At 39.6% G+C, this 26,422-nt stretch overlaps 1 protein-coding gene and 1 long non-coding RNA gene across 2 annotated transcripts in view; one reads left to right on the top strand and one right to left on the bottom strand.

Annotated features, from left to right (window-relative positions):
* Positions 1 to 3,505: 3,505 nt before the first annotated feature.
* LOC125437164 lies at positions 3,506 to 5,476 on the bottom strand. The gene is made up of 2 exons (XR_007245144.1): positions 4,739 to 5,476; positions 3,506 to 3,675 (listed from the first exon to the last, which is right to left on the bottom strand). It is a non-coding gene; the product is annotated as an uncharacterized LOC125437164 (long non-coding RNA).
* A 120-nt stretch (positions 5,477 to 5,596) lies between these two features.
* The window catches only part of VPS13A (vacuolar protein sorting 13 homolog A), a 151,736-nt gene continuing 130,910 nt past the window's right edge, over positions 5,597 to 26,422 (top strand). Inside the window, exons 1-10 of the mRNA XM_048504374.1 lie at positions 5,597 to 5,829; positions 11,991 to 12,034; positions 14,590 to 14,632; positions 17,265 to 17,360; positions 18,079 to 18,180; positions 19,090 to 19,196; positions 20,006 to 20,065; positions 22,437 to 22,496; positions 24,740 to 24,820; positions 25,918 to 25,975. Of these exons, the coding sequence (XP_048360331.1) occupies positions 5,730 to 5,829; positions 11,991 to 12,034; positions 14,590 to 14,632; positions 17,265 to 17,360; positions 18,079 to 18,180; positions 19,090 to 19,196; positions 20,006 to 20,065; positions 22,437 to 22,496; positions 24,740 to 24,820; positions 25,918 to 25,975 (751 nt within the window). The 5' untranslated portion in view covers positions 5,597 to 5,729. The remainder of the gene's footprint in view (positions 5,830 to 11,990; positions 12,035 to 14,589; positions 14,633 to 17,264; positions 17,361 to 18,078; positions 18,181 to 19,089; positions 19,197 to 20,005; positions 20,066 to 22,436; positions 22,497 to 24,739; positions 24,821 to 25,917; positions 25,976 to 26,422) is intronic.

Below are 26,422 nucleotides of genomic sequence, written 5' to 3'. Positions count from 1 at the left end.
TGATAAATTAGGTGATTGGGCTAAGAAATGCCAAATGCAGTTCAATGTAGCAAAATGTAAAGTGATGCACATAGGGGCAAAAAATCCAAACTTCACATACACACTACAAGGGTCAGTGCTATCAGTCACAGACCAGGAAAGGGATTTGGGCATCTTAGTTGATAGTTCCATGAGAATGTCAACTCAATGCATGGCAGCTGTGAAAAAGGCAAACTCTATGCTGGGGATCATTAGAAAAGGAATTGAGAATAAAACTGCAAAGATTGTCATGCCCTTATATAAAGCAGTGGTGCGACCGCACTTGGAGTACTGTGTTTAGTTCTGGTCGCCACATCTCAAAAAGGATATTGAAGAGATAGAAAAAGTGCAGAGAAGGGCAACGAGGATGATTGAGGGACTGGAGCACTTTCCTTATGAGGAGAGGCTGCAGTGTTTGGGACTCTTTAGTTTGGAGAGGAGACGTCTGAGGCGGGATATGATTGAAGTCTATAAAATTATGCATGGGATAGAAAATGTTGACAGAGAGAAATTTTTCTCTCTTTCTCACAATACTAGAACCAGTGAGCATACATTGAAAATGCTGGGGGGAAGAATTAGGACTAATAAAAGGAAACACTTCTTCACGCAACGTGTGATTGGTGTTTGGAATATGCTGCCACAGGAGGTGATGGCCACTAACCTGGATAGCTTTAAAAGGAGCTTGGACAGATTTATGGAGGAGAAGTCAATTTATGGCTACCAATCTTGATCCTCTTTGATCTGAGATTGCAAATGCCTTAACAGACCAGGTGCTCGGGAGCAACAGCCGCAGAAGGCCATTGCTTTCACATCCTGCATGTGAGCTCCCAATGGTGAGCTCCCAATGGCACCTGGTGGGCCACTGCGAGTAGCAGAGAGCTGGACTAGATGGACTTTGGTCTGATCCAGCTGGCTTGTTCTTATGAAAGGACTGGACTGCCAAAGCCTCCTACTGTGTGCTAAAATTCATAGTGCAAACTGTGGATCATAACTTCTGTACTTGCTCTAGTGGTTCACTTGTTTCACAACAAAGCACAAATCTTCAGTATGAACCTTGACCTCTAAAATGTGGAATGCAGCAAGACATGGTTGGAAAGGTATGCATATGGCTGACTATTTCAAAAAAGTATTCTATCTTATGGCAAAAAGTGATCAAGAAGTCTTTAACATCCAAAATGTAAACAATTCACTATATCAGAAATTAACTATATTCAATAATTCACTATAATCAGAAAACAAAAATGTTAACCTTTAATATGAATAAACAAGATCTAGTGCAATTTGAAACAAAGACTGAATTTACAATTGAAAGAAAAATTAAATATTTGGGAATGGAAATGTCTAATAAAATAATACCCCAGTTAATAATAACTATTAAAAAATTGGAGTGATGAGGGCAAACAGGTGGAGCCAATTGCAGCTGTTTCTCTTGGGTAGAATTGCTGCAATAAAAATGAATGTCTTGCTTTTATTTCAATCAATACCTATAATAATCTCTGAGAAAATATTTGATTGGCAAAAGGAGTTAGCAAAATTCATATGGTAGGGAAGGAAACCAAGATTAAAACTTTGAAATTTACACGCTAGCGAGGAAAGAGGTGGTCTAAGGCTGCCTAATTTAGAATTATATTATGGCACCACTAGTTTAGTTTGGATTAAGGACTGGTAAACATTAAGACATATTTTAAATCTTGAAGGCAATGATGTTACATATGGCTGTCATGCATATTTATGGTACGGGAAAATTGGGGCACAACAAAAACATTATATAAGACTAACAGCAAAGCCCATTACAGGGGAGATGCCATGGGCCCTAGAAAGGGTGCAAGAGAGAGCATCTCCCCCTGCGGTGGATTTTAGTGGGGCTGTATGTTTAGGATGTATGCTGTACAGAGTGTGGATAAAATATAAAACTAAATTATGTCCTAGGATTCCAAAGTGGTTATCCCGTTGAAGCAATCGTGAATTTATGAGTGAAGCAATATACAATGATTATGTCAGATGTTGCATTGAAATGATTGTAAAAGCAATATTCTGTGACTATCAGTTACTTACTTTACTTATATGTTAATTCTGTTATTCTCTCCTTTTGATTAAATGAACTATGAGAACCAGTATGGTGAAGTGACTGAGAGCAGGTGGACTCTAATCTGGAGACCTGGGTTTGATTCCCCACTCTTCCACATGAGCGACAGAATCTAATTGGGTGAACTGGATTTGTTTTCCCGCTCCTACATATGAAGCTAGCTGGAGCACTTCAGCTAATCCCAGTTCTTCAGAACTCTCTTAGCCCCACCTACCTCACAAGGTGTCTGTTGTGGGGTGAGGAAAGGAATGAATTTGTAAGCCACTCCTTATGGTTGAAAAAAGTGGGGTATAAATCCAAAACTCTTCATCTAGGCAACACAATCACCTACTACCACTGCTCAAGGCACACTGGCAGTTGGCTGAATGATGACTCATCACTAGGGATTGCAAGCCACTTTTTATTGCACCCTTTGAAATTCCATCTCGCATCCTTTGCGGGGTGCGGACACCACAGGTTTGGATCCCCTGGTTTAATTTATGTCTTTAAACTAATCTACCAGTTACACATCAAAATGTAATGAACAAGAACTGGCTTCTCAGTTCCAGAACCAAGTACTATAAATGAAAATCAATCTTTTAATAATCTTAAAAGTATCTTAATAGAAACTTAATTTAGTTGGACTTTAAAGGTCTAGCTACAGATTTAAAATCAATGTCCAATAAAATTGACTTTTAAAAACAGTGTATCTTTTATCTTTTACTTTGGATACATTATAGTCATTTCAGTTTAGTCCTACTTTAATGATTTTGGCAAAATGCCTTTTTAAAATAGAGAACATGGAAACTTTAGTGCAGTATCAAGTGTGTCTTGATAAATTTCAGTCTTTTCCACAAGTGTCCCAGTTTCAATGCTACTGAGAATTTTTTTTCTGCTTCTCCAAAACATCATGTTTCTCTCACGTTATCCATGGTTTTTAACAGATCTTTTCCAAACTTGCTTTGTGACAGAGGCTCTTTGAAGCTGTGCGGAATAGCAAAATCCACTTGCAAACAGTTGTGAAAGTGGTTGCGTGTGCGGAAGGGGCCAAAGATTAAAGCAAAACTTGCATGGCTGCTGTGTGAGTAGAAATGTTCAGATTTTCCTGGCCCCACCCACACAACAGTCATTTTCCCTTCCATGTCAGTGTTCATTTGATGCCAATGAAGTTTTTTTGTGTTTTTTAATTGGCAATTGAATATTATCATAATACAGGGATGAGCTTGTAGGATTTCCTTGGTACTGGTATGGCTGCTAATATCAATGTCAATGAGTCTCCCACATGGCATGTTTTCCACAATTTTCCTGCATCAGTCCCTCTGCAGTACCCTCCTCCCCTCCTGGGGGCAATGGGCCTTCTCTATTTTTTTTTAAAAAAATAATGAATATTGTTATATCAGAAAAACACTCTAACAATATGTGTAACAGGTTCTCAAAATTCCCACTTTATTTTTTTTTAAGTCTGTAGTCCAGGATTTCACAACATAATGCTCTTGGGTGCCATGGAACTCACTCAGCTTTTCAGAAAGTGGGTGGAGCCATTGTAAGGCAGAACTTGCTATTAGCTTCATCATCCAGATTTAAAGGGTTATCTGTTGGAAAAGCAGGAGGATCAGTAAAAGTCTGGGATTTCTGTAATCTCTGTTTCTGCTTGCCTTTACAATTGCTTTACAATTTTATTCTTCTTGGGAAGTATATCATTTTGCTCTGCCTTTTGGGCTTGGTTCTCTCTCCTATGGTAACCATTTTGAGGTGTTGCTCTCTCACAATTCCAAAGATGCTTGCAGCATCAAAAGGAGACCCTTGTTTAAGGCCCTTTTCTTGCCTTTCTCCTTATATCTCAGTGACAAAAAGAGCTCAAATAACTTTTTAAATAGAATTAAAAATAGTATTATTACTTCTGCTATTAAAATGGAACCTAGTATTTTAAAGCAAGCAAACACATACACATAACTATCTAAAGATGCAGATGTCCACAAGACCTTGATTCTATAAAGTCTTCACTATACATTTTAAAAATTATGCAGTGACAAAATATTCAGTCATTCTTTTTTGCTTTTATGGTAATAATTTATGTTGGAAAATTCTCATTGAAAGCTATTCAGTCAACAGGCAAAGAACCAGAATATATTTAGTGTAAATTGTTTGAAATTGATAATACTGTAAACTACTTTTTTCATTATTTGGGTAATTATGGACATTTGACTAAATGATCCCACGATGGCCATTTTTACCTTTATAAACATATGGAAGCTAAAAGTACTGATCAAGTGAGATAGTGTTATTGAACAAATACGAGCATTCCAGATACAAATCTTTTTTACTGATAAAGGTTTAAAAGCAAAAATAATATTGATGACGTATCATAGTTATTTTGGCATCACTAAGTGTAAACTGAGTGGCATTTGTAAAGAACAATTGGATCAATAGTGGTACCTACATATTACCAGGCAGGGAGCCAAGGTGGCACCTTTCAATGAAAATTCCTTATTAAGGATTGTTTTCTCTTTACAGTTAAGAGCACCCACTAAAACCTAGGCAGCGTCCAGATATGATCCTACTTTGTACAAGACTTTAAGGGCAAGTGGTACCTGTGAATAATAAAACAAATAGATTCTCACATCAATTGAACAAACTGCTAAATTAAATACTTACAGAAAGCTATTCACGTCTCATTATTGTTCAAAATCTATGCCAGCACTAGTAGTTATTCCACAACTCTAGACACCCTTCTGAATTTTCCACTCACTTTGCACTGAAGTGTCACTGCAATTTTTTAAATCCCGAAAATGAAAGGATTATTATGGCGTTATGGGATCGCAGTGAATTCTCGCATGAATGGTAGGACACGAGCAGAGCAACTAAGACAACTCTGCTTTTATGCAGGGCGGTGTGTGTGTGTGTGTGTGTCTACCTGTGGGGTTTTCAGGGCAAGAGGCGTACACAGGCGGGTTTCGCCATTGCCTGGCTGTGTGCCGAGATCCTGGACTTCCCTGTTGGTCTCCGATTAAAACAGCGACCAGGGATGACTCTGCTTTTGCGTTCGGCAGTTTCCCTTATTTGTGGAGGCGTTACGTGGACAGCGACAATCCTGCTCCACGAAGAACTGAGCTGTAAGGCTAGAGATGTGTTCGTCGACTGGGACCCGCGCCTCACACTCTTGTACCAGCCAAGGAACTAGGCGACTTGTAGCCATTTTGAGATTAAGTCATGAGGCGGAAAGAAAGAGACTATGACACGCAAGGCTCGTGAGGAAAAAAACCCTCAGCCTCCTTCGAAAGCATGGCTGCCCTGTGGTGAAGTGACAGGAGGGACAGTTACACCGACGTTACAGTCTCGCGCGACGGAGAACACAGGCGCCGTCCCGTTCCAGCCCGCCCATCTAACGCCCTCTCTCGCCGCTCCCTTGCTGGGGACGAGGAAGAAACAGAAGAGAGCGGATTCGCTAGTCGAGGCTCCCCTTGTGCGCCTGCGCGAAAGGGAGGGCGCGTCTGAGTCTCACGCGCCGAGCCAGCGGGCGACCAGCCGTCACCACCCTGCTCAGCAAACGGTGGTGTGGCGGGGCGGGGGAGGTCCGGCGTCCCTTTGGGGAGCCTGGTGGCCGTAGGCGTCGCTGCCAGTCCGAGTGTGGAGAGACTCAGCGAGGATGGTGTTCGAGTCGGTGGTCGTGGACGTCCTGAATCGGTTTCTGGGAGATTATGTTGTGAATTTGGACAGTTCTCAGCTCTCTCTCGGCATCTGGGGAGGTAACGAGACGCCACAGGCAGTCTTGCTGTAACCCGCTTCACACGCACCCCCCCCCCCCGCGTTTTTGGAGGCGGCTGCCAGGCTCCTCCCTCTTGGCGTGTCACTGTCCGCCCGTGTGTCTGTGCGACGTGGGGAATATAAATGATCGTGCGTGAGAGAGGCTGAGTAGAGTAACCCTTTGCGCTGGTATATTTCAGGCGGGCGTGGGGACCTTCTGCCCTTCGCGGGCTGCCTTCCTCCCTTAGTGGGGCCCCTCTGCCCCAACCCACTCGCCGACTGGCTTGCACTTGGGTGTCCTCCTGCCCACACCCGGCCCTGTCACATGAGCAGCGCCTTGCATGCCTTCCCGTCTTACCTGCTCCCTTTGGAAGTCGCACTAGAACAAAATACTTCCCACTTGTAGGTCAAGTAGAAGCATTTTCCTTGCCCAGCTAACTCATTTATTCCCCACCGTCCTATCTCGTCAGAAGGAGTTCTGTTGTGAATGTATGTCTCTCCTCCTTAAACTTCAGGTCAGAGCACTCATTTTGTAGACTCAACTCATTGGGTTGGTGCAAAACACATTTTATTTATCTCACTCAGCCCCAGTCTTTTTCAATTTGGAATGCAATCCTAAAAACACTTTCCTGGGAACAAACCCCACCACTTAGACTTGAATAGGATTCTGAGTAGACCTGTTCTGGATTGTTCACTTAGTTATAAATGTTTTGACATTTATTTTGTGCATTAATGTAGCTTTTATTTTTTGGAGAACAATTGTTGTGGAGTTATTTGATGGCAGCCAGAGGTGTAATTTTATGTTGTTAATTCTGTATTAATTCAGTTGATTGAGAATGCCTCCGGTGAGTGACAGGGTTTGGTTGGGCCTTTGCTTTACTTCAGTTTTGTCTTTCTGGACCTAAAATTATTTACAGAAGGCTTATGACTATCTTAACAAATACACATAAAGTCTGTATTGTGTCTCCATCAAAAATATCACCTTTAATACAATTATGATTATATTTAACAACTGGATGTACACTAGACAGGTAGACAGGTATATGCCATTCAAATAAATATGTGCAGCTGCTTCAGATGTTGCAGTTTTAGTGGTTGTATGCTGCAGGTTTGATGCTCAAAGCAGGCTAGTGAATAGTGGAGCATAACACAGAATTTCTTTGTTCTCTCTCTATATTTCATCTTTATGTTTTTCACATGTAATTTGTTTTATTTAAAAATACTCCTTAGCACTGCTTAAAGAACTGGCAATTGTTGTGAAACAGAACTGCGTACATTAACAACGGTCCAAAACAGTTACAGCCTTGAAGTCAAAGGATTAGATGGGTGTAACTCTGTTTAGGATCACAAGGTTAATGTGTAAACCTAGAACAAATATTTATAACAGTTTTAAATATAGACTGCCTTAAGTATGTAGTCTGTGTCCAGTGGTTTTCCACAGAACTTGTTAGACAGTTGTGTGTGTTCAGGTGTTTGTAAAATTATGTTTGTGGAACTTATAATGAAAATAACCTTTCTGAGACCAGGAAAAAAGAACTATTGATGGAATGAAACTGATGACTCCGACCTCTCCTCACATTTCACAAGGAGACATTTGTGTTTTTCTGATATTCTGTTAAGTTTGAATGATAACAGCTTTATACCACCTCAAAAACATTGCCAACAAAGATGTCGGTTAATTGTTTCAGAATATAATGGTTAGAAGTTTTAGCTCTTACAGTTATTAGGAATATATTAAATGTCCTGTAGTAACTCTTTATATACACCACAGAGATTAGCCAAAGTAGTAAGGGGGGAAAAACTGGTGGAAAACATTTCTACTCTTGATAGGTTTGGAATTAAATTTAAACACTAAAAACAAAAAATCATTCTAAAAATTTTATACTCTTGTCTCTTATTCTACTACCCCTGTTTCCCCAAAAATAAGACATCCCCTGAAAATAAGACGTAGTAGAGGTTTTGCTGAAGTGCTAAATATAAAGCATTCCCCAAAAGTAAGACATAGCAAAGTTTTTCTTTGGAAGCATGCCCGTCGACCAGAACATGCAGCTGTGGAGCGGAAAAATAAGACATCCTCTGAAAATAAGACATAGCGCTTCTTTGGGAACAAAAAATAATATAAGACACTGGCTCATTCCGCACATGCAGAATAATGCACTTTCAAACTGCTTTCAGTGCTCTTTGAAGCTGTGCGGAATAGCAAAATCCACTTGCAAACAGTTGTCAAAGTGGTTTGAAAACGCATTATTTTGCGTGTGCGGAAGGGGCCACTGTCTTATTTTCGGGGAAACAGGGTATTGAAAGTTTGACTGCAGTAACTCATTGTCACTACTGATATTTTGGTATACTATATTATTAATTGTATTCATATTCCTTTATTCTTCCATCATAGAATTCACAGTGGTTACAACGGAGTCCCAAGAGGTCTCCCATCCAGGCTCTGATCAGAGTCTTACAACAATTTTGAAATGTACCTTTCAATCATACAGTTGGATTAACACTGTGAACCAAATGCCTTTTACTTTGTGATTGCTTTTTGTTTTAATTTGTGGAATATAAAAATTATTATCCATTTTAATTGCCATTTGACCTTGCCACCAATCTGCATTTTTTTGATTAACTCAAGAACACTGAGTACAGGCAAAACAATAAAAAACTAATTGTCCAGTATTATACATTTGTTAGTAATAGATAAGTTGAAGGAACAGACATTTACTGGTACAGGTTTCCCTATTGAGGAAGCAATAGTTACCAACATTCCCCCACCCACCACTCCAAAAAAGAACAATTCTCCAATGTGGGATAGATCTATAATCTATGATACTTGATACAGAATGAATTTTCTGTGATATCCTTTCAGACAAAGAGGAACCACAATGTTTTTTTACACAATTGGTCTATTAAATGTGCTCCTTTTTGCTCACCACATTTGGGCAAACCTTCTACTTCAAAAGAGTTTGTTGTGGCTTCAGTTTTGCTCATAAACCATTCCTGCATTCTCTTACATTTACTGGTATCTATGGAATACATTCTGTTATTATAGTTCAAAATTATTTTCAAATATCAGGGGGGAGTTTGAGCTTTACTCTCTTTCAATTTCCTTTTGACTAATCTCATTTTTGAAAAGTTTCTTCTTTTAAAATCAGATGCAGTAGTGTTGGATTAAGGGGGTGGGGGCAAACTTCCATTTACATTAATGCTGAACAAAATAGCATTGGTTTGCTGTTCTCAGCATTTTACCAGGTCCTGAGCAGAACTCAGGGTTAAGTCCTTCCTTCCTTCCTTCCTTCCTTCCTTCCTTCCTTCCTTCCTTCCTTCCTTCCTTCCTTCCTTCCTTCCTTCCTTCCTTCCTTCCTTCCTTCCTTCCTTCCTTCCTTCCTTCCTTCCTTCCTTCCTTCCTTCCTTCCTTCCTTCCTTCCTTCCTTCCTTCCTTCCCAATACCTAAAATAAGAGACTCGGTGCCAGGTGAACCTCAAGGAAAGGACATCCTATCTAGGCAGGGTGCCCCCAGTGAAAAAGCCCATTCTCTGGTCACTGTTCACCTCATCTCTGAAGGTAGGATCATGGAGAGAACAGGGCCTGTGAGAAAGATCTTAACTGACAGGTTGGACAGTACAAGAGCCTGTTTTCTAACTATCTAAAAATTTGTGTCGTTATCTAAACAAATTGGCCTACTTAGTGTGAGGTAGTTGAATAGCAGTCATTATTCCCTACCTGTTGTCTTTGTTGCAGAAACTGTTCTTAAAGTAAGAGATTGCACAGTGCTTATTGGCATCTAGGACCTGGATTGGTTATTTTAATTTATTTTTCTATATTTATTAATATTATTTATAGTCCACATTTATCACAGGGACTTGATGGATTACACAGTGTGAGTCAATACAGTCAACAAAATGGGACATTCGAAAAACAGTGCATTGGGATTGCAGAAGTCTGGAACCAACCAAAAATCTAAAAGATAGAACTGAAGCCTAGCATCAGTATTAATATGACATATTAAATAATGCAAAATTGACATAATAGGACCCTACTTATAATAAACTGTGTATAATTGTATAGCCTACTGTCCTAATAATTTATCCAAGAAATGTACTTTCAGAAATGTTGAGGAGAAGTGTGTGTGGACAATAGTCTCAAGTTTTTTGGCCTTTCCCTTGTTATGATTAAGAACATGCTATCAGGAAGTGTTGGGGATGATCAAGGGAAGGATAATACAGGTCTTGACAAATCCCAGGTACCTAGAAATTTCATTGCGGTGCTTGGTATTTTCAGCAATGATTTTATTATACCGTCTCAGCAGTTTTCAGTAGAAATATGAAAGGATAGATCCAAATAGTTTTTCACTGATGAAAAAGGGAAGACACCAAAAAGGCTATATTTAGGATCAGGGGACTATGTGGAATGGAAAAGGTAAAAAGGACAGTTTTGGACTGGGTTGTCATCAGTATGCAGATGACACAACACTGCATCTGCTGACTGACAGACAGCCAGGCACCATCCCAAATACATTGACCAGGTGTTCAGAGGGAGTGGTCAAGTTGTTCAAACAGAGTTAGCTGAAGCTGGATGTATTCAAGACAGAGGTTCTGTGACTAGGGGGATGGGATTCAGGTTTCAGGTTTGATTTTGGATGGTGAGCAGCTAACACCATATTCAACTGCTAGGATCCCGAGTGTGATCCTGGATGCCTCCCCCCCACCCCCAGTGGAGGCATAGGTCACAAATGTAGCCAGAGTGGCATTTTTCCTGATGCCCTACATGTCTTGCCTTGGCTTAGCCACGGTGATCTATGCAATGGTCACCTCCAGGTTAGACTACTGTAACTCACTCTGTGCAAGCCTACCTTTGAAGCTGCTCCAGAAACTTCAACTGGTCCAGAATGTGGCAGCACGATTCTTTATAGGAACTCATGGAAAGTACATATATGACCTGTGCTTTGCAGGCTGCACTGGCTACAGGGTGCACTGGATCAGGTTTAAGGTTTAGTACTAACCTTTAAAGTCCCAAATGGTCTGGGACTACTTTGGGACCACATCTCCCAATACACCTACCAAGGAGCACTACATTCAGCTGGCAACAACTTACTGATGGTCCCTGACCCTAGGAGTTTCTGACTGTTTGCTATCAGAGCCTTCTCAGCTCTGGCCCTGGCCTGGTGAAACTCTTTATCAAGTGAGACCCAGACTCTGCAGGGCCTTCTCAGTTCCACAGAGCCTGTAATACTGAGATGTTCTGGCACGTCTACAGTTGAGGACTGCTTCATTTTAGCTAGCCTTCCTACCCACAGCCCTTATCTTGCTCCTTGTTTCTTGTTTCTCTGTTTCTTTCCCTTTCCTATTTTATCTCCCCCATCCTTGACTGGTTCTCCACTTATTTTTATTAATGTTTAAGGGCAAATTATGTAATTTTAAGGTTAGCAAGGATTTTAAATATAATTTATATGTTACATATTATACTGTTTTAATCTGTGGTATTTTGGGTTGTTAACTGCGCTGAGCCTGACTTTGGTTGAGAAATGGCAGGATAGAAATTGAATCAATGAAATAGAATGAAATTGGCCAGGAGTGACCAAAAGGCTGGGTGGATTCATCCCAAAGCTCATAATAGGCAAAAGAGTGATCAACCTTTCATGATTATTGATGGTGATTAGGAGAAGGAAAGCTGCATTTTGAAAACCCTGTTAGAACCAATAAAACATGGCCCAGAAATTGTGTATGCATGTGTGCAAAAGTGCAGGAAATTGATACAGTTGAGTGGGAATCAGAAGACCCAGCTCAAGCTGCAAGAAATAAAATTTATTTTCCCCCTCACATAACTCATGAGATTTTATGTCTATCTGTTTGTGTATATATAGGATGAGCTTTTGTTTCTCTTGCAAATTTGTAACAGGGTGCTTGAAATTATGTGTGTCCCTTGGTTAGCTCAGCCTTGACTGCCAGTGTATTAAATCGAGTAAAACTTGTTCAAAAGAAAGATACAGAATGCATGCAAAAATCCTGTTACATATTTCTGTAACAATATATAGTTGAGTCTGGAAAATATCTGACTTTAAGCAGGTTTCTGTTTCAGACAGTTGCAAACACAATGTAGGAAGAATTCTTCTTTGAGGTTTGTGAATTAAAATTGTTATAATTGTAATTGTTAAATATCTTTTTCATAACAGGAGCTGTAGCACTTAAGAATCTTGAAATAAAGGAAAATGCGCTGGTAAGTTCAAAATAAGCAAAATAAAATGTAAATGTTGTCAAAATTTTATTGAGACACAAAATTTCATTGAGACACAAGGCTGATTAGAGTATAGAAAGATGTAATCATATATTAGAGTATAGAAAAATGTAATCATATATAGCACATTGAATAAATAATGCAATAGAACTAGGAATATAAAAATAAATGGCAGTGTAAACAACAAACTAGCACAGTGCAAGCAATGTGGAATGTATGATGTACAAAGGTACAAGGCAATGCAGTATGAACTCCAAAGTAAAAGAACTTACCCAATAAAACTGTGTTAAAGCAAGTCATCATATATATAATTCAGCATTTTGTAAAGTTTTCAGTTTGCCTTCCTTCAAACAAATCAACCAACAAAATAAAATATAATCTATAAGAATAGATCAGGGATTTGTAACTTCTGGAGAACCATGAGCAGGGCGTAAAACCAGGCCTCTATGTGGCAATCCTAGACTTCTTTGGTGGTCTCCTGTCTAATTCTAACCAGAGGTTATCCTGCTTAGCTTCCAAAACCTGACTAGGTTAGGCTAACTTGGGCTGTTTCAGACTAGTTGCTATAATAATGCTCAGTACTTGTGCATGTTCAGAGGTAGGTAGGAAAGGAAATAGCATGTATTTATAAGCATGGAATCAAAGTTGGCATTTGACCAGGAACTAATCTGGCAGATCTACAAATTGTTCTTTGGAGGGGGTCTCTAACTTTCATCAGATTATCAAAGGGGTCCATGACCCAACAGAGTCTCAGAACCTCAGATATAGATGAAATGTGTACCACAAGAACTAATATGAACTAAATAAGAATTTAAGAAAGATTGTAGTGGTACTTTTACAAATTATGTGTACCAAAACAAATTCATACTGTGTTTTAGCAAGAGCAAAAGCAAAACATACTTCCATGAAGAACAACTTTCTTTTCAAGATATCAATAAGTTTGATGTTCAGTTATTGATCTGATGCAGAACTGACGGATCTGATACAGAACTGACTGATACAGGAGGATCCCTGCCTACAGGCCTGTCTCCGTGACAGCCCCAGAAAAACTGATTCCTCCTCCTTTGTATATGTTCCACTAGGACTTTTCCTCCTTGCCTACCTTTGATAAGTCTGCTTTCTACCATTTGCCCACTTGTGTGAATAGCAATGGCAGTCAGAAAAAAATTGCAGTCAATCAAAGGGAGGTAGCAGCAACTTCTGGATACCATTGCCACTTACTTATTCATTCAGGTGGATGAGTGTTGACACAGCAATGGCTATAGCAGGTTCTTCCACTTATTGTCCAGTACAGAGGCATACAGCCTACAGGAACATGGGGTCCCCCTGCTCAGGAGCTGGCCTGTGGGGAGGCGGGGCCACCCCACAAGCCCAACTCCTCCCCAGGCCCTGCTGGCCTGCACAGAAGCTGGGGGTGGGGAGACTCGGCCTGCATGAAAGCAGGGGAAGGGGCTTAGGGTGGGCGGCCCCACCCCCCTGAGCTCCGCCCCTGGCCTCCCAGGACCTGCCGCCTGCATGGAGGCGGGGGGGGGGACCTTGGTGTGGAAACCTCTGCACACAATTTTAATTTTCCCATACATTTTAATTTAATCAATTTCATATAAGAATAGAAAATGTCCAGACAGTATCAGCCTTGCATTTCAAAGCTTTCAAACAAAACTTAACTATTCAACACTTACTTACATGATAATACACTTCTTTTAAACCTGTCACGTATACTTAGAACACAAACCAGAGGTAATGGGAAACCCACAGTGGAAAGATTTGATCCAGGTAATTAGAGGTTCTACAGCTGGTTTAGTGTATCTGAGAAACTTTTAACTTCTGAAGTATGTATTTTGTTCATTTATTTACAATTGTTATAGTTGGCTTTCTCCCGAATGAAACCCACAACATTTAAAACAATCATAATAAAAAGAACCCTCCCCCCACAAACACAGAAATAATCAAAGTTGCCCTGTTCATACTCAAAAAGCCCTCCTTTATGACTTTGTTTCAGCGGGCCACAAAGACATTCCAGATAATCTTAGAAAGGCCATTCCACAGCATTGCTGGAAGCTCTCACCAAAATACAGGGATTAAAGATGCCCAAATGACAAGAAAAGGTAGAACAGTCCTTTAGCTGAAACAAAGATATTATTTTAAAAGTATCTCCAAGGAGTCTGAACTGCTCTACATCTGGAATCTTTCTGTTTGACTACATCCCATAGCAAGGATTGCGAAGTCTGCTGCAAGCAATGTACATCATCCTAATATGGCAGTAAATCTCATTTCCAGCACAGATTATGACATGATGCTATGTGTACCTACAAGGCTCAGCATTAAAAGCTGAGTTCAATTCACCCACTATCAGAAATGTGTATTTTGCTTCTTTTAACTCTGTAGTGTTAGTTTCTTCTTTGTACAGAATTATAAAGTAGTATTTTCATGCTAAAATTAATAAGAATTAAGGTGTTTTGTGCACATGTAAAACTTTGTACAGAAATTTGTTACTAATTTATTGCTGAAATAACATTGAAATAACATTTTCTTTACAGTATCAGTTTGATGTACCATTCAAAGTTAAAGCTGGTCACATTGGTAAGGGTTTTTTTAACAATCTTTTATTACAACTTTTTCCTTGTATTCATATTTATTAAAATCTTGTTCTTAGTTCTTGGAGCTTGGTTGGTTCTGATTTCTCCTAATTTTATAATTCCATTTGATTGTGGGTTTTTTGCAGACTGTATATTTAATTCTATTTTATTGCAAGCAATAAGGTTTTCCAAAAGCCTTATTAGGATTTCAACATTTAGCTGATTAATCAGTTACATATTTGGTTAAAAATTACTCATAATCTATTCTGTAGTGTGGCAGCAGAAAAGGATTGCTTTTAATGGAAGTAAATAAACTGTAGATGGCAGATGTAGTTTTATAAGATAAATTTTCTCATGGAAAGAAACACCTCTTCTATTGTCTATGTCCCAGGGTGGGGAACCAATCAGTAAGTGTTCCCCACCCTGGGACATGGACAATATATATCCCACTAAAACATTCCCTTCTCACTGGACACAGTGTGTAACAGACTTCTTTCTGTGATACACCTCTGAAGATGCCAGCCACAGATGCAGGCGAAACGTAAGGAATAAGATCTACCAGACCATGGCCACACAGCCTGGAAAACCCACAACAACCACCTCTTCTAAAGTTACACCTGATACTACATCTGTAGGCATTATTTAAGATTAGTGTTCTTTTTATTTAGAATTTGTTCCTTGCACTGATTTAGGCAGTGTTAAATAAAACCAATATGTTTCTTTAACTGGATGACAACCCATAATCATCTCATCTTCTACTTAACTAACTGGTCTCTCTTTTTATCATGAAGGCTGCACAGTGAGGCCTTTCCCCACACAAGATTTCAATATTGCTTTCTAGCTTAGAATCATAGTGTTGGAAAGGGCCATACAGCCCATCTAGTTCAACCCCTTGTCTAATGCAGGATCATGCTGAAGTTGTACTTGTCTGACTGTTGCTTTCCAGTGAGGCAGCTGGTTCCACTTCTGAACCAATGTAATTTTTTCCTAATATCTAGCTTATACCTTTCTTCCATAATTTATGCCCATTATTGTGAGTCCTTTCCTTTGTTGCCAATAAAAACAGCTCCCTGCCCTCCTGTAAGTGACAGCCCTTTAAATACTTTAAGAGAGCAATGATGTCCCCCCCACCCCGCCCTCAACCTCCTCTTCTCCAGACTGAACATTCCCAAGTCCCTCAGCTTTTCCCCATAGGGCTTGATCTCCACACTCCTGATCTTTCTTATCTCTCTCCTCTTCACCTGCTTGTTCTCTCTATTAGTAATGTTTGTGGTTGAGTGTCTTGTCAGGAAGACAGTGAAGTGTGGCAAGTTGAAGACAAGGTAGGAATTTCTGGAGACGCTCCAGGAATATATAAAAATCCTACTTATTACAAATGGAACCATTCTGTCCTACGAGTGCCCTGATGAGAACTCTATGTGATTGTTCTATAGAGAACAGTCAAGAATCAATTGAAATGATGGGGGAGAGGGAAGAAAAGAAAATACATTGGGAATATTGCCTTGGGTGTATCCAGGACTATATTTTAGGGGGGTTTGGTTAAGATGAATTTCCCATTGTTTCTTGCCTTTTCCAGTGATCCCTCTTGACCTGTCAGCTCATAAACAGTTTATTGCAATTTTTGCATGCTGAGTAAGTTCAGCTCTTCATTTGTAGATGTATTAGATTAGCTAATAGCTCATTTTTTCCTTGTATTTTTATTAACATGACCATAGCCCTTGCACTCAAATTTTATTAGTGCTTAAAAGAATATTGCCTTCTCTTGCCAGCTTGGGAGATTACTTGTCTTGCCAACTAATTTATTTCATCAGGCCAAAATAACGAGACCTGATTGGTCACCTGCATGATCAAATCACTTTAGACTATGTCATGTTTATCTTTCTGGTGAAATTCAGAAGTTGTAGTATAGATCATACAGTGTTGTTCAGTACACTTACTGTTGAAATTGGGCACATGCATTAGTTTGCAACTTTGTTTGTGCCTTCCTAGAAACAGCTTTGTTAGCAAACATTGTTTATGTGGTAATGCCAGTTCCATCTGCCCTGTTATGAAAATCTGCCACTGTTTGACAGTTTCATTTGGTAGCAAAGACTGTTGAATGAAGATCTGTGTTTATTATCAACTTGTTTTGTAATATAAAGTTTGCTAATTGCTGTCATGTCCTTAGATAGACACAAATTGTTAGCTAATCTGTCTGTGGAATCAGCTTTTAGTGGGAATCTTGAATTTAATAATGTGGAGTTTGGAGACACTTCTGCACAAATGGTTACAAATTTACTTTGTCTGTGAAAGGAACTTTGTGGATGTGTCAGTGGCCTTAGCATTCTATGCCATGATTACATGCCTTCTTTTTAACTTGAATTACATCCAATATGTTGGTACCCCCACGATGGCTAAAACTGCAGCAGAAAAGAGAAGAGATTGAAGACCTGTCACTCTTGCCAGGCTCTGTTAATACTTTCTGCTTATTTTAATTCTGAAGATGAAAACAAATAAATTGTGAAATGAGTTTAATTAGAATAACTATTTAAATGTATTTTGGAAATATTTAAGTAAAAAATAGTTGACACAACAGGTTGTTAAATGTTTTCAGTATTTGCAAATATAATAGACTTGTCTTGAATCTGTATTTATAGGTCAGCTGAATTTGCAAATTCCTTGGCAAAACCTTTACACTCAACCAGTGGAAGCTGTTCTTGATGGTGTTTACTTGCTTATAGTGCCTACAGCCAGTAAGTGTGAATAAACCTCCCCTTCCCTCCCCTCCCTTGCATGCCACTCCTTCCTCCGCTCCCTCCCTCCCTCTCTCCCCTTCCCTTTCATGGTACCCCTCCTTCCCTCTTCCTCTGCTGGGCCATGTCCAGATGTCAGGCCCTTCCCCTTCTCCCCCCTCCCTTGCATGCCACCTCTCACTCACTCCCCTTCCCTTGCATGGCACCCCTCCCCCTCCCTCCTCTCCCCTCCCCCTCCCTCTGTTGGTCAAAGCGGAACTTTCTTTTTTCAATGGTGGCTGCAGCCTTTAATGTAATTCATAGTACAGAGTTATTCCCTTCTAATGCCATTGAAGATAACAGACTTAAAGGCTGTAACTCCACTGAATTCAGTGGACTTAAAAGCATGTAACTGGATTTAGGATTTAGGTAATTTGCAATTCTGAGAGACCTCCAGCCCCAACTGGAGGTGGGCAGCCCTACAAACAAAGAATAGTACAAAGTATATGTTCAGAATTAGTTCAGAAATATATTAAGTATATGCTTATTAAGAAATATTATTGTTCCAAACTCCTTATGGATACCTAAATATATGTTTAATTTCATTGCTTTCAAAGGCCTAACTCACACATATTGCTTTCATTGCTTTCAAAGGCAAAGCTCACACATATTTTTCCTGTTAACAGCTTGTCTTTAGTATGGTTTTCAGGTGATAATTGGTGTTAAAATCTTTTGTCAGGTATTGAATATGATGCTGAAAAAGAAGAAAAACAACAGTTGGAAGCAAAGCAGAGGGAACTTCAAAGGATAGAAGAGGCAAAGCAGAAGATTGCTGATCAAAGTAAATAAAAATCAAGCATTTTCTTTGTGGGAATAGAAGAGTTAAATCTATCAGAGTCACACTCAGTTTATCTTACAATGCAATTAAAGCAAAAAAAGTGTAAGATTGAGAGAAGACTGAATAAAAATTTGTTTTAGGCAACCTGCAGGGCCCTGGACCTTTCACTGTGATCTTCAGTATGTATGGCTGGTTGATGGTCCTCTTTTGAAGCGCGTATACTTTTTGAATTGGGTTGTTCATTGAGATTTGGATAATGAATGAAAAAAATGCTAACTAATAGACTTTAAAGAGCTGAAGGCTATAGGTGGCATCTTATGAATAGCTGGTTTTTATGGTTGCTTGCGGTTGTACATACTAAATTATAATATATTTTAGACTGTTTTCTGAGGGATTTCTAATGCACCATTTTTTAAAAACTGTGGTAGATGTATTTACCAAAGGCTAAATGTGCCATGTTTGGCCACTCATTGTTTAAGAGGTATGGTTTCCCACTTGGTCAATTATTTAGGAAGCCATAAACTCTGTGCTGCTGATGGCAATTCATCACTGACAAGCATAGTTCTGTTTTCCCATAAAAGGATTGAGTGATGAGAGAGATCTCAGAATCAGGAGAGTCAGAGTAAACATCCTTAATAGATAGACTAGTAGTTTCAGCATGTATCTGTCATAAGTTGGAATTGCTTTTCCAAAAGTGTATTTCTAAATCTTGATGTAGTTTATTACTTACTACGTGGTAAGCATGGTACAGAACAAAACCAGTCTGATTCAGTGTCTCTATATTCCTCATGCTAAGGTGTATAACATTACAACTGGTTAAGGTGTATAACATTCAACTGTTAAAGCTTGCTAACTAGACCCATTGTTTTAGAGTCTGTATGCTTAATAACATGGGATTGTACTTTAATTTAGATAAAACACAAGAGAAGCAAGACACTTTCGTAGAAAAGCTAGTAACTCAAGTCATCAAAAATCTTCAGCTAAAAATTTCCAACATTCATATTCGATATGAGGATGATGTGAGTATTTGAGTATGGAATGCTTTTAAACAGTTGTTGTAGGCAGAAACAATTTTTTGTTCACATTTTTTGCCTTATAAGGAAATTGAAAATATTGCTTCAGTGATTCAGGCTGTGATGTATTTATGTATGTTGTATGATTGCAGACTGAACTTTCTGTAAATAGTGGGATTTATGAATACTGGGTTTGATTTTCCTGTGTAGATTTTCATTTTTATCTTGTTTTTCAAATTCTGACTTTCTGCTGTGGAGCTTTCTGGGCAGAAAATTTAGAAGTTATCTCTCTGTTAACTCCAGGGCTTGTAGCTTAAGAAATGTAATTATTCTTTTCTGTAGCATTAATTAGTCTCTGTAAACCAGTTAAAATAAAGGCCCTTCTCTCGGGTCTGAAAGGCAGACGAGAGAAAAGGAAAGGCTTGGATCCCAGTGGAATGGGAATTCTTACCTCCTACCCAAAATGCTGCTGCTGGGCACATGGGACTCTTTAGTGTATCGGTGTGCAGTGGGAGGCAGGAATAGCTAAAAATCGCCCACACCCTTCCTTTAGGAGAAATGTATCACAGAGTTAAAGACAATAGATAATAGTGGAGAAGGGCGATGAATTTGACAGTGTGAAAATCTGCTGATATATAAACCAAACTGAGACTAGACATCACTTGGTATATAACCTCTGTGAAAGGGGCAGGACATTTTTATGCAGGACAGTTGGCAGCTATCTTATTTTTTAAAACTTATATATTCCATGGAGTGCAAAATTTTAACTACATTTGTAATTAATGTAATATTTTTGGTTGGCTTATTTTTTTCAGATAACTAACAAAGATATTCCATTGTCATTTGGTGTCTCACTCCAGAATCTTAGTTTACAGGTATTTCATTTTAAGCATTTATTTCATAATCCCATTTTTAATTTGAAAAAAAATCACTTTACAAACTTCATGTGGATTTTTCTGGGGGTTGGGAATGTATACAGAATTAAATTTGTAGCACACTTTACTGGAAAGACTGTAGCATGGAAACACTAAGTAGGAACAAGGAACCAGGGACGTAGGTATAGATTTTTTATGGGGGAGGTTCGGGGGTGGGGCCACATCCCCACCCGCCCCTAGGACATGGCCACACCTCCCCAAGCCACGCCCCTGGCCTAGCGCTTATAAAAGCAGCTCTCCGAGGTCGGGGATGGCAGACTGCCCTGCCCTGCCCTGCCCTCCCCTTCCCCTCCCCTCTGGGCAGAGGCATAGAGGGAAAATGGAGCCCGGTGCAAAATCTGAGTTTTGCCTTCCCCGCAGCAGCCGCTGTGATGCTGGAATCCACCCCCAAACAGCATCACTTTCAATGGTGTTTAAACTAAAGAGCCCAAATTCTCCTTTTAAATCCACCTTAAAGGGAGAATCTGGGGTCCCTAGTTAAATAATATTGAAAGTGATGCTGTTTTGGGGTGGATTATCCCCCACCGTGAAACAGCATCACTTTCAATGTGGCGTAGTGGTTAAGAGCAGGTGCATTCTAATCTGGAGGAACCGGGTTTGATTCCCTGCTCTGCCGCTTGAGCTGTGGAGGCTTATCTGGGGAATTCAGATTAGCCTGTGCACTCCCACACACGCCAGTTGAGTGACCTTGGGCTAGTCACAGCTTTTCGGAGCTCTCTCAGCCCCACCCACCTCACAGGGTGTTTGTTGTGAGGGAGCAAGGGCAAGGAGATTGTAAGGCCCTTTGAGTCTCCTACAGGAGAGAAAGAGGGGATGTAAATCCAAACTCTTCTTCTTCTTCTAAACTGAGGACCTCAGATTCTCCCTTTAAATCCACGCCGAAGGGGGTGGATTTAAAAGGAGAATCTGGGGAAATTTGGGAGGTGCCTGCTGTCAGGGGTGCAATGGTTAAGCTAGAAGCACCAAACTTTCAGGGTATCTTTAGGAGTCTCTCCTAATGATAGCACCCAGGTTTGGTGAAGTTTGGTTCAGGGGATCCAAAGTTATGGACCCTCAAAGGTGTAGCCCCCATCTCCTATTAGCTCCCATTGGAAACAATGGGGGATGGGGGCACCCCCTTTGGGAGTCCATAGCTTTGGACTCCCTGGACCAAACTTCAAAAAACCTGGGTGGTACCAATAAGAGACTCTCATGATAATACATCCCAGGTTTGGTGAAGTTTGGTTCAGGATGTCCAAAGTTATGGACCCTCAAAGATGTAGCCTTCATCTTCTATTAGCTCCCAGTGAAAACAATGGGGAATGGGGCACTCCCTTTGGGAGTCCATAGCTTTGGACCCCCTGGACCAAACTTCACAAAACCTGGGTGGTATCAATAAGAGACTATCCTGATGATATCACCCAGGTTTGGTGAAGTTTGGTTGAGGGGGTCCAAAGTTATGGACCCTCAAAGGTGTAGCCCCCATCTTCTGTTAGCTCCCATTGGAAACAATGGAGGATGGGGGCACCCCCTTTGGGAGTCCATAACTTTGAACCCCCTGAACCAAACGTGCAAACGGCAGCAGCTGGAAGGCGCCATCCCTCCCCCTGTGACCGGTCGACCTACTTACTCTGCAGCCATCCGGCGCGTTGCCGAGGCCTGGGGACATGCCCCCCCTGCCCTGCGACGCGCGCAGGGCAGGGGGGGCATGTCCCCTGGCCTCGGCAACGCGCTGGACGGTGCGGAAATGGCCTCAGATTATTCTTTTGGCATTTAAGTAGTGTTAGATTGAATCCAGTACACTAATCTCATGTAATTAAGTAATTTTGGTGTGGGAAATTGCCTTCTTATTACTTTGAACTTGTACCTTGAACTAAGTTGTACCTAGAACTAAGTTATTTTTTCTGAATACAACCATTTAAACTGGTCACAAAATATCATCCAGTGTGGTTGCAAGACATTGTTTAATTTGAAAGTTCTTCCCTGGAGATATAGTACAATGGGAGGATAATAAAGGAATCTGAAAAATGAGATTTCATTGTCTTCATAGTACTGACAGTTATGAGAATGGGGAGGGGAAGGGGTGGGTGTGTATCATTCTTTACCATGGGTTACATAGACAGTAGTGTTCACTATGTGCCTGTAACATTTGTGTAACCACAGGTGTAGTAGAATGGGGTGGGTAAGAGAAAATTTTGCTGTGAAAATTTCCAGTAGAGATAAACTTCAAACTATTTACCTGTCCTTTTGCTTTTGTGATATATTTATAGTAAAGATAAACTCAGGAGCTTATTCTATAGTTATGTTTTCAGATAATCTATTTTTCTTTCAGACTTCAGATCAAAACTGGAATCCATGTATTCAAAATGAAACTGCTAAGTTGTTTTACAAGGTAAAGTTCTAGATAGAATACTTGCTATATAAACTTTATTTTGGGAAGTTACCATGGTATCTACATGTAACAGTGGTTCCTGGTAATCATTCTATTTAAATATTATTGTTGGAATTGCATCTTTTTCTGTTCCACAAATGTTATTTTTTTCCTATCCTATACTTCTGTTACTCATGATTGATTGAGTGTTGGTTAAATACAAAGAGTGGCCTCAAGACCATTTTAGTTTAAAGGTTATCTCTTTATTTAAAGTGCTTTCCTGTGTGTTTCTTTTGAAACATCAGCTGGGGATCATAAATAAAAATATACAAACAAAACAGTACAAAAAGCTAAAAATTCAAAATATAACTTGCAGTCCTGAAGCTATGATTAACAATGACACATCAGAAACTCAGTACTAAAAGCCAATAAAACACTCATTGAAACAGTCAATTATTGAATCATTGGTGAAGAAAAAAAATGTTTCATTCCAGGGAATCCATTCAGTGGCCATCTTTTTTCAGAATATAAAAATTTGTATGAACTGATAGAAGGGAGGAACTAAGATTGGCGGGGGTGGTGGTGGTGGTCTGGAAGAGCGTTCCAAGTTCTTCATGCCACAGTTCAGAATGGCCTCTCCTTTGCCCTTGTTCAAAATATGGACGAGATGCACTCATGTATTCATTTTTCTACCTCCCCCCTTGACTCTCCCTTGTGAGTGAGCGAAGGTGTAGAATACATGAGAGTGGGGATGTTTTGACACCTTTAAAGAAAGCCTTCCCCACCCCACAAGCACCGTTCCACCGTTAGGCTGCCACCAACCAGAGCTTGTATTCCCCTCCCCAGCTCCCTGCATGCCTTTGTTTTTCACAGTGTGTGTGAGTGAACAAGAGCATGTACAAGGCCATACTCTGTCTGTCTGTTGACCCATACTGTCTTTCTGTTCTTGACTAGGTCTTGGTATTATTGAATGGAAAAGCAAGTAGGCAATTGGGATGAAACTAAAAGGCAGCCAGAGCCCAGCAAGGATCTGTAACATGGAAGATCTTTAACAATTACACATAAACAATGGCAACCAAAACACATATGCATAGAAATTAATAACAAAGTTAGATATATTGCAGATTACAGAAAGAAAGTATCATACGTCAGTATTTCTCTCCTGGAAAGTGACTGAAGGAAATCAGAGCTTCACCAAGACTGTTCTCTTGATCTTGACAGAGACTTCAGTCCTTGAACAGATGTTTCTCCCTTGCCACATGCTGCCAAAACAGACTGACAATTTTAACCCCTTGTCTCTACCCAAAGAATATCTGTAGCGACACATTTGGACTTTTTTGTGGGCTTGGCTAAACACTTCCCAGCAAGCCATTGTTGACTAATCATCTTAAAAACCACCCAGCTTGTTTCTTAAACAGTTTGACCAAAAAGTGAATTCAACATCCCAGAATCCATTCTCCCACCCCATCTGTCATTCAAACTGTCTGTCTCTCCCTCTCTGGCAGATTTCTTAATTGCCCCTCATCTCAAGGCATATTTTTCCCTCTTCAGATTCAACCAGGAGTGGCACTATATGACAACATTCTTTTTTTGTTTTTTAAAGAACTACATGTTACAGAAATCATTTCACAGTTGCTGTCATTTTGTAAATTAGTTGTGTTAGCACATAAATCACCTTTGCAGTGTCATTTTTTAAAAAAAGTGATGATAGGGTTGGATTTTGTGGGAAGAAGGAGCTCGTAAAGGTGGTTCTTTCCTTCCTCCAGTGCCCTGAACATTTTCTGCTGAAAATTTAGGGAGTCTTGCACAAGGAGCTGAATTGTGGAATATTTGGAGTATTTAATTTATTTTTATTATTATTTATACTGAGTAAGAAATAGTTTAGATTGTTGGTTCTATTAAAATGCCTTTACCATCCCAGCATATACCATCTTTTTCTTGTATTGGTTTATAAAAAATTAATATTGTGTTGACAATAGGAGTTTTAATAATCAAAATAAATGGGCATAGCTCTGTTTTTTGGGAGTACCAGTTTGTTCAGAGCTATAAACATGGGTGGATTTTGACCTTTAGGATTCTGTGGAAAAATGATATCCTGAGTTGAAGATATAACATTATATAAAATGTATAAACTAAACATAGTTTGCTGTATACTCACATCAGAGCTGTAGTATTGAAATGTATGCTTATTTAACAGCTAGGTATAATTGTAAGTATTGAAATATGGCAATGCAGTTGATTTCTATTTAATCTTTTGATTTTAGCTTGTTCGGTTGGACAACTTCTTTGCATACTGGAATGTGAAGTCTGAAATGTTTTATCATGGTGTTTGTAATGAATCTTTGGTGAGTGATGGCATACACCCAAAGTTTTTAAAAGAACTCTGATGTGAAATGGGTAATATTCAAGCCAAATATATGTAGCTTGTTTATAAAATTGTCCTCTATATTGTAATATTTAGTGTAACTTTTAATAAGCTATCCAGATAGATAGAGGATATTATAGAATGTCTGTTTTTGGTAATTTAGGCAAAATTGTTATTAGGCTGTTAACCACATGCAGGAACACATCATTCTGAGGAAAACAGTCACTGTGGCTTCTGCAAAGAGAAGTCCTGCCTCACCTGCCTTTTGGAGTCCTTTTAGAGTCCAAACTAACTGGAATTGTGTGTGAACAGTGTAGTAGCCAAGTTTGCAGATGGTACCAAATTATTCAGCATAGTGAAAATCAAACTGGGTGAGTGGACAAAATGTTTCAAAGTAAGATTAATGTTGATATGTGCAATGTGATGCACATTGGATGTACATTGCTTCTGTGAGTTCATGTCCTGGGACAAATGCCTTAACTGTCTGAACAGCGTTATATAAACTGGATCATTAAATGATCTTGACATGTCTGAGATTAGTCCAGACATCTAATTCTTCACTTCCATTTCTAATTCCAACATTTATTGGGGATTTTTCCTACCTAGATGACCATGTACTTCAAATGCATTCTTTATACCTGAACCAGAGGCAGAGGCAGAGCAAAAGGAAACTGCGCCTGGGGTGCGCACGCGCCCTGTGTCTGTGCCGCGGCATTGCCCACCCCGCCCTGCCCTGTAATGCCCCTGGAACACCCCCACCAACCCTCTTGACAGCCCGGCCACACTTCCACAACTGCTCTGCCTGGAGCGTCGCGCCCCCCCGTCCCATGGGCGCTACACCACTGACGAACATTTCTAACCTCATTGCAGTTTATCCATATACTTAAGCTAGCCTTTTCGTAGCTCATTTTGTATTAATATATCATTATAAAACTATTAATGGTGAATGCAGACCAATTTAAGAACATTGTTTCATTTTATCATCTCTTTTTTTCTCTTGTGTATATACTCTGTAAGTTAATCTGAAGTTTTAAAGGTTCATTTTTTTAAAAAACAAAACTTTATTTTCCCTAAAAGAATAACTTAAAGCATGGAGTTGCAGGCGCTAATGTGATCCCAGAAGGCTACGGTTTTGGTAAGCTCTAGATTACTTTTTCTCGAATGCTGGCTCTTGAAACATGACATAAAATGCTTTCTCCTTGCCATCGCTGGGAGACCCAAGTTTGAATTCCTGCTCTGCTGTGGAAGCTTGCTTGATACTGGGCCAGTTACATACTCTTAGCCTAATGCATGTCCCAAGGTTTTGTGAAGATAAAAGGAAGAAGAGGAGCCAATGTGGATTAGATGTAAATGATGCTGTAAATTTCTTTTTCTAAATTTGAAACTAAGTGGTTTCTTATGTACATTTTGTACCATTTTTTTCTACTTATATTTGGAAAATTTACAAATGTACAGAAAATTATAACCAAAGCAAAACACAAGAGTACTATAAAACTTTCAGCTCATTAAGTAATAATTTTAGACTATGCATGCCAAGTAGTGCCCTGAAATAAACATTTGCAATTAAAATTCAGAGTTGAAC

This window comes from Sphaerodactylus townsendi, linkage group LG07, assembly GCF_021028975.2.
Source record: "Sphaerodactylus townsendi isolate TG3544 linkage group LG07, MPM_Stown_v2.3, whole genome shotgun sequence".
Lineage (NCBI taxonomy): Eukaryota > Metazoa > Chordata > Lepidosauria > Squamata > Sphaerodactylidae > Sphaerodactylus > Sphaerodactylus townsendi.
The sequence above is the reverse complement of the archived record's forward strand: the minus strand, read 5'-3'. Positions and strand labels throughout refer to the sequence as shown.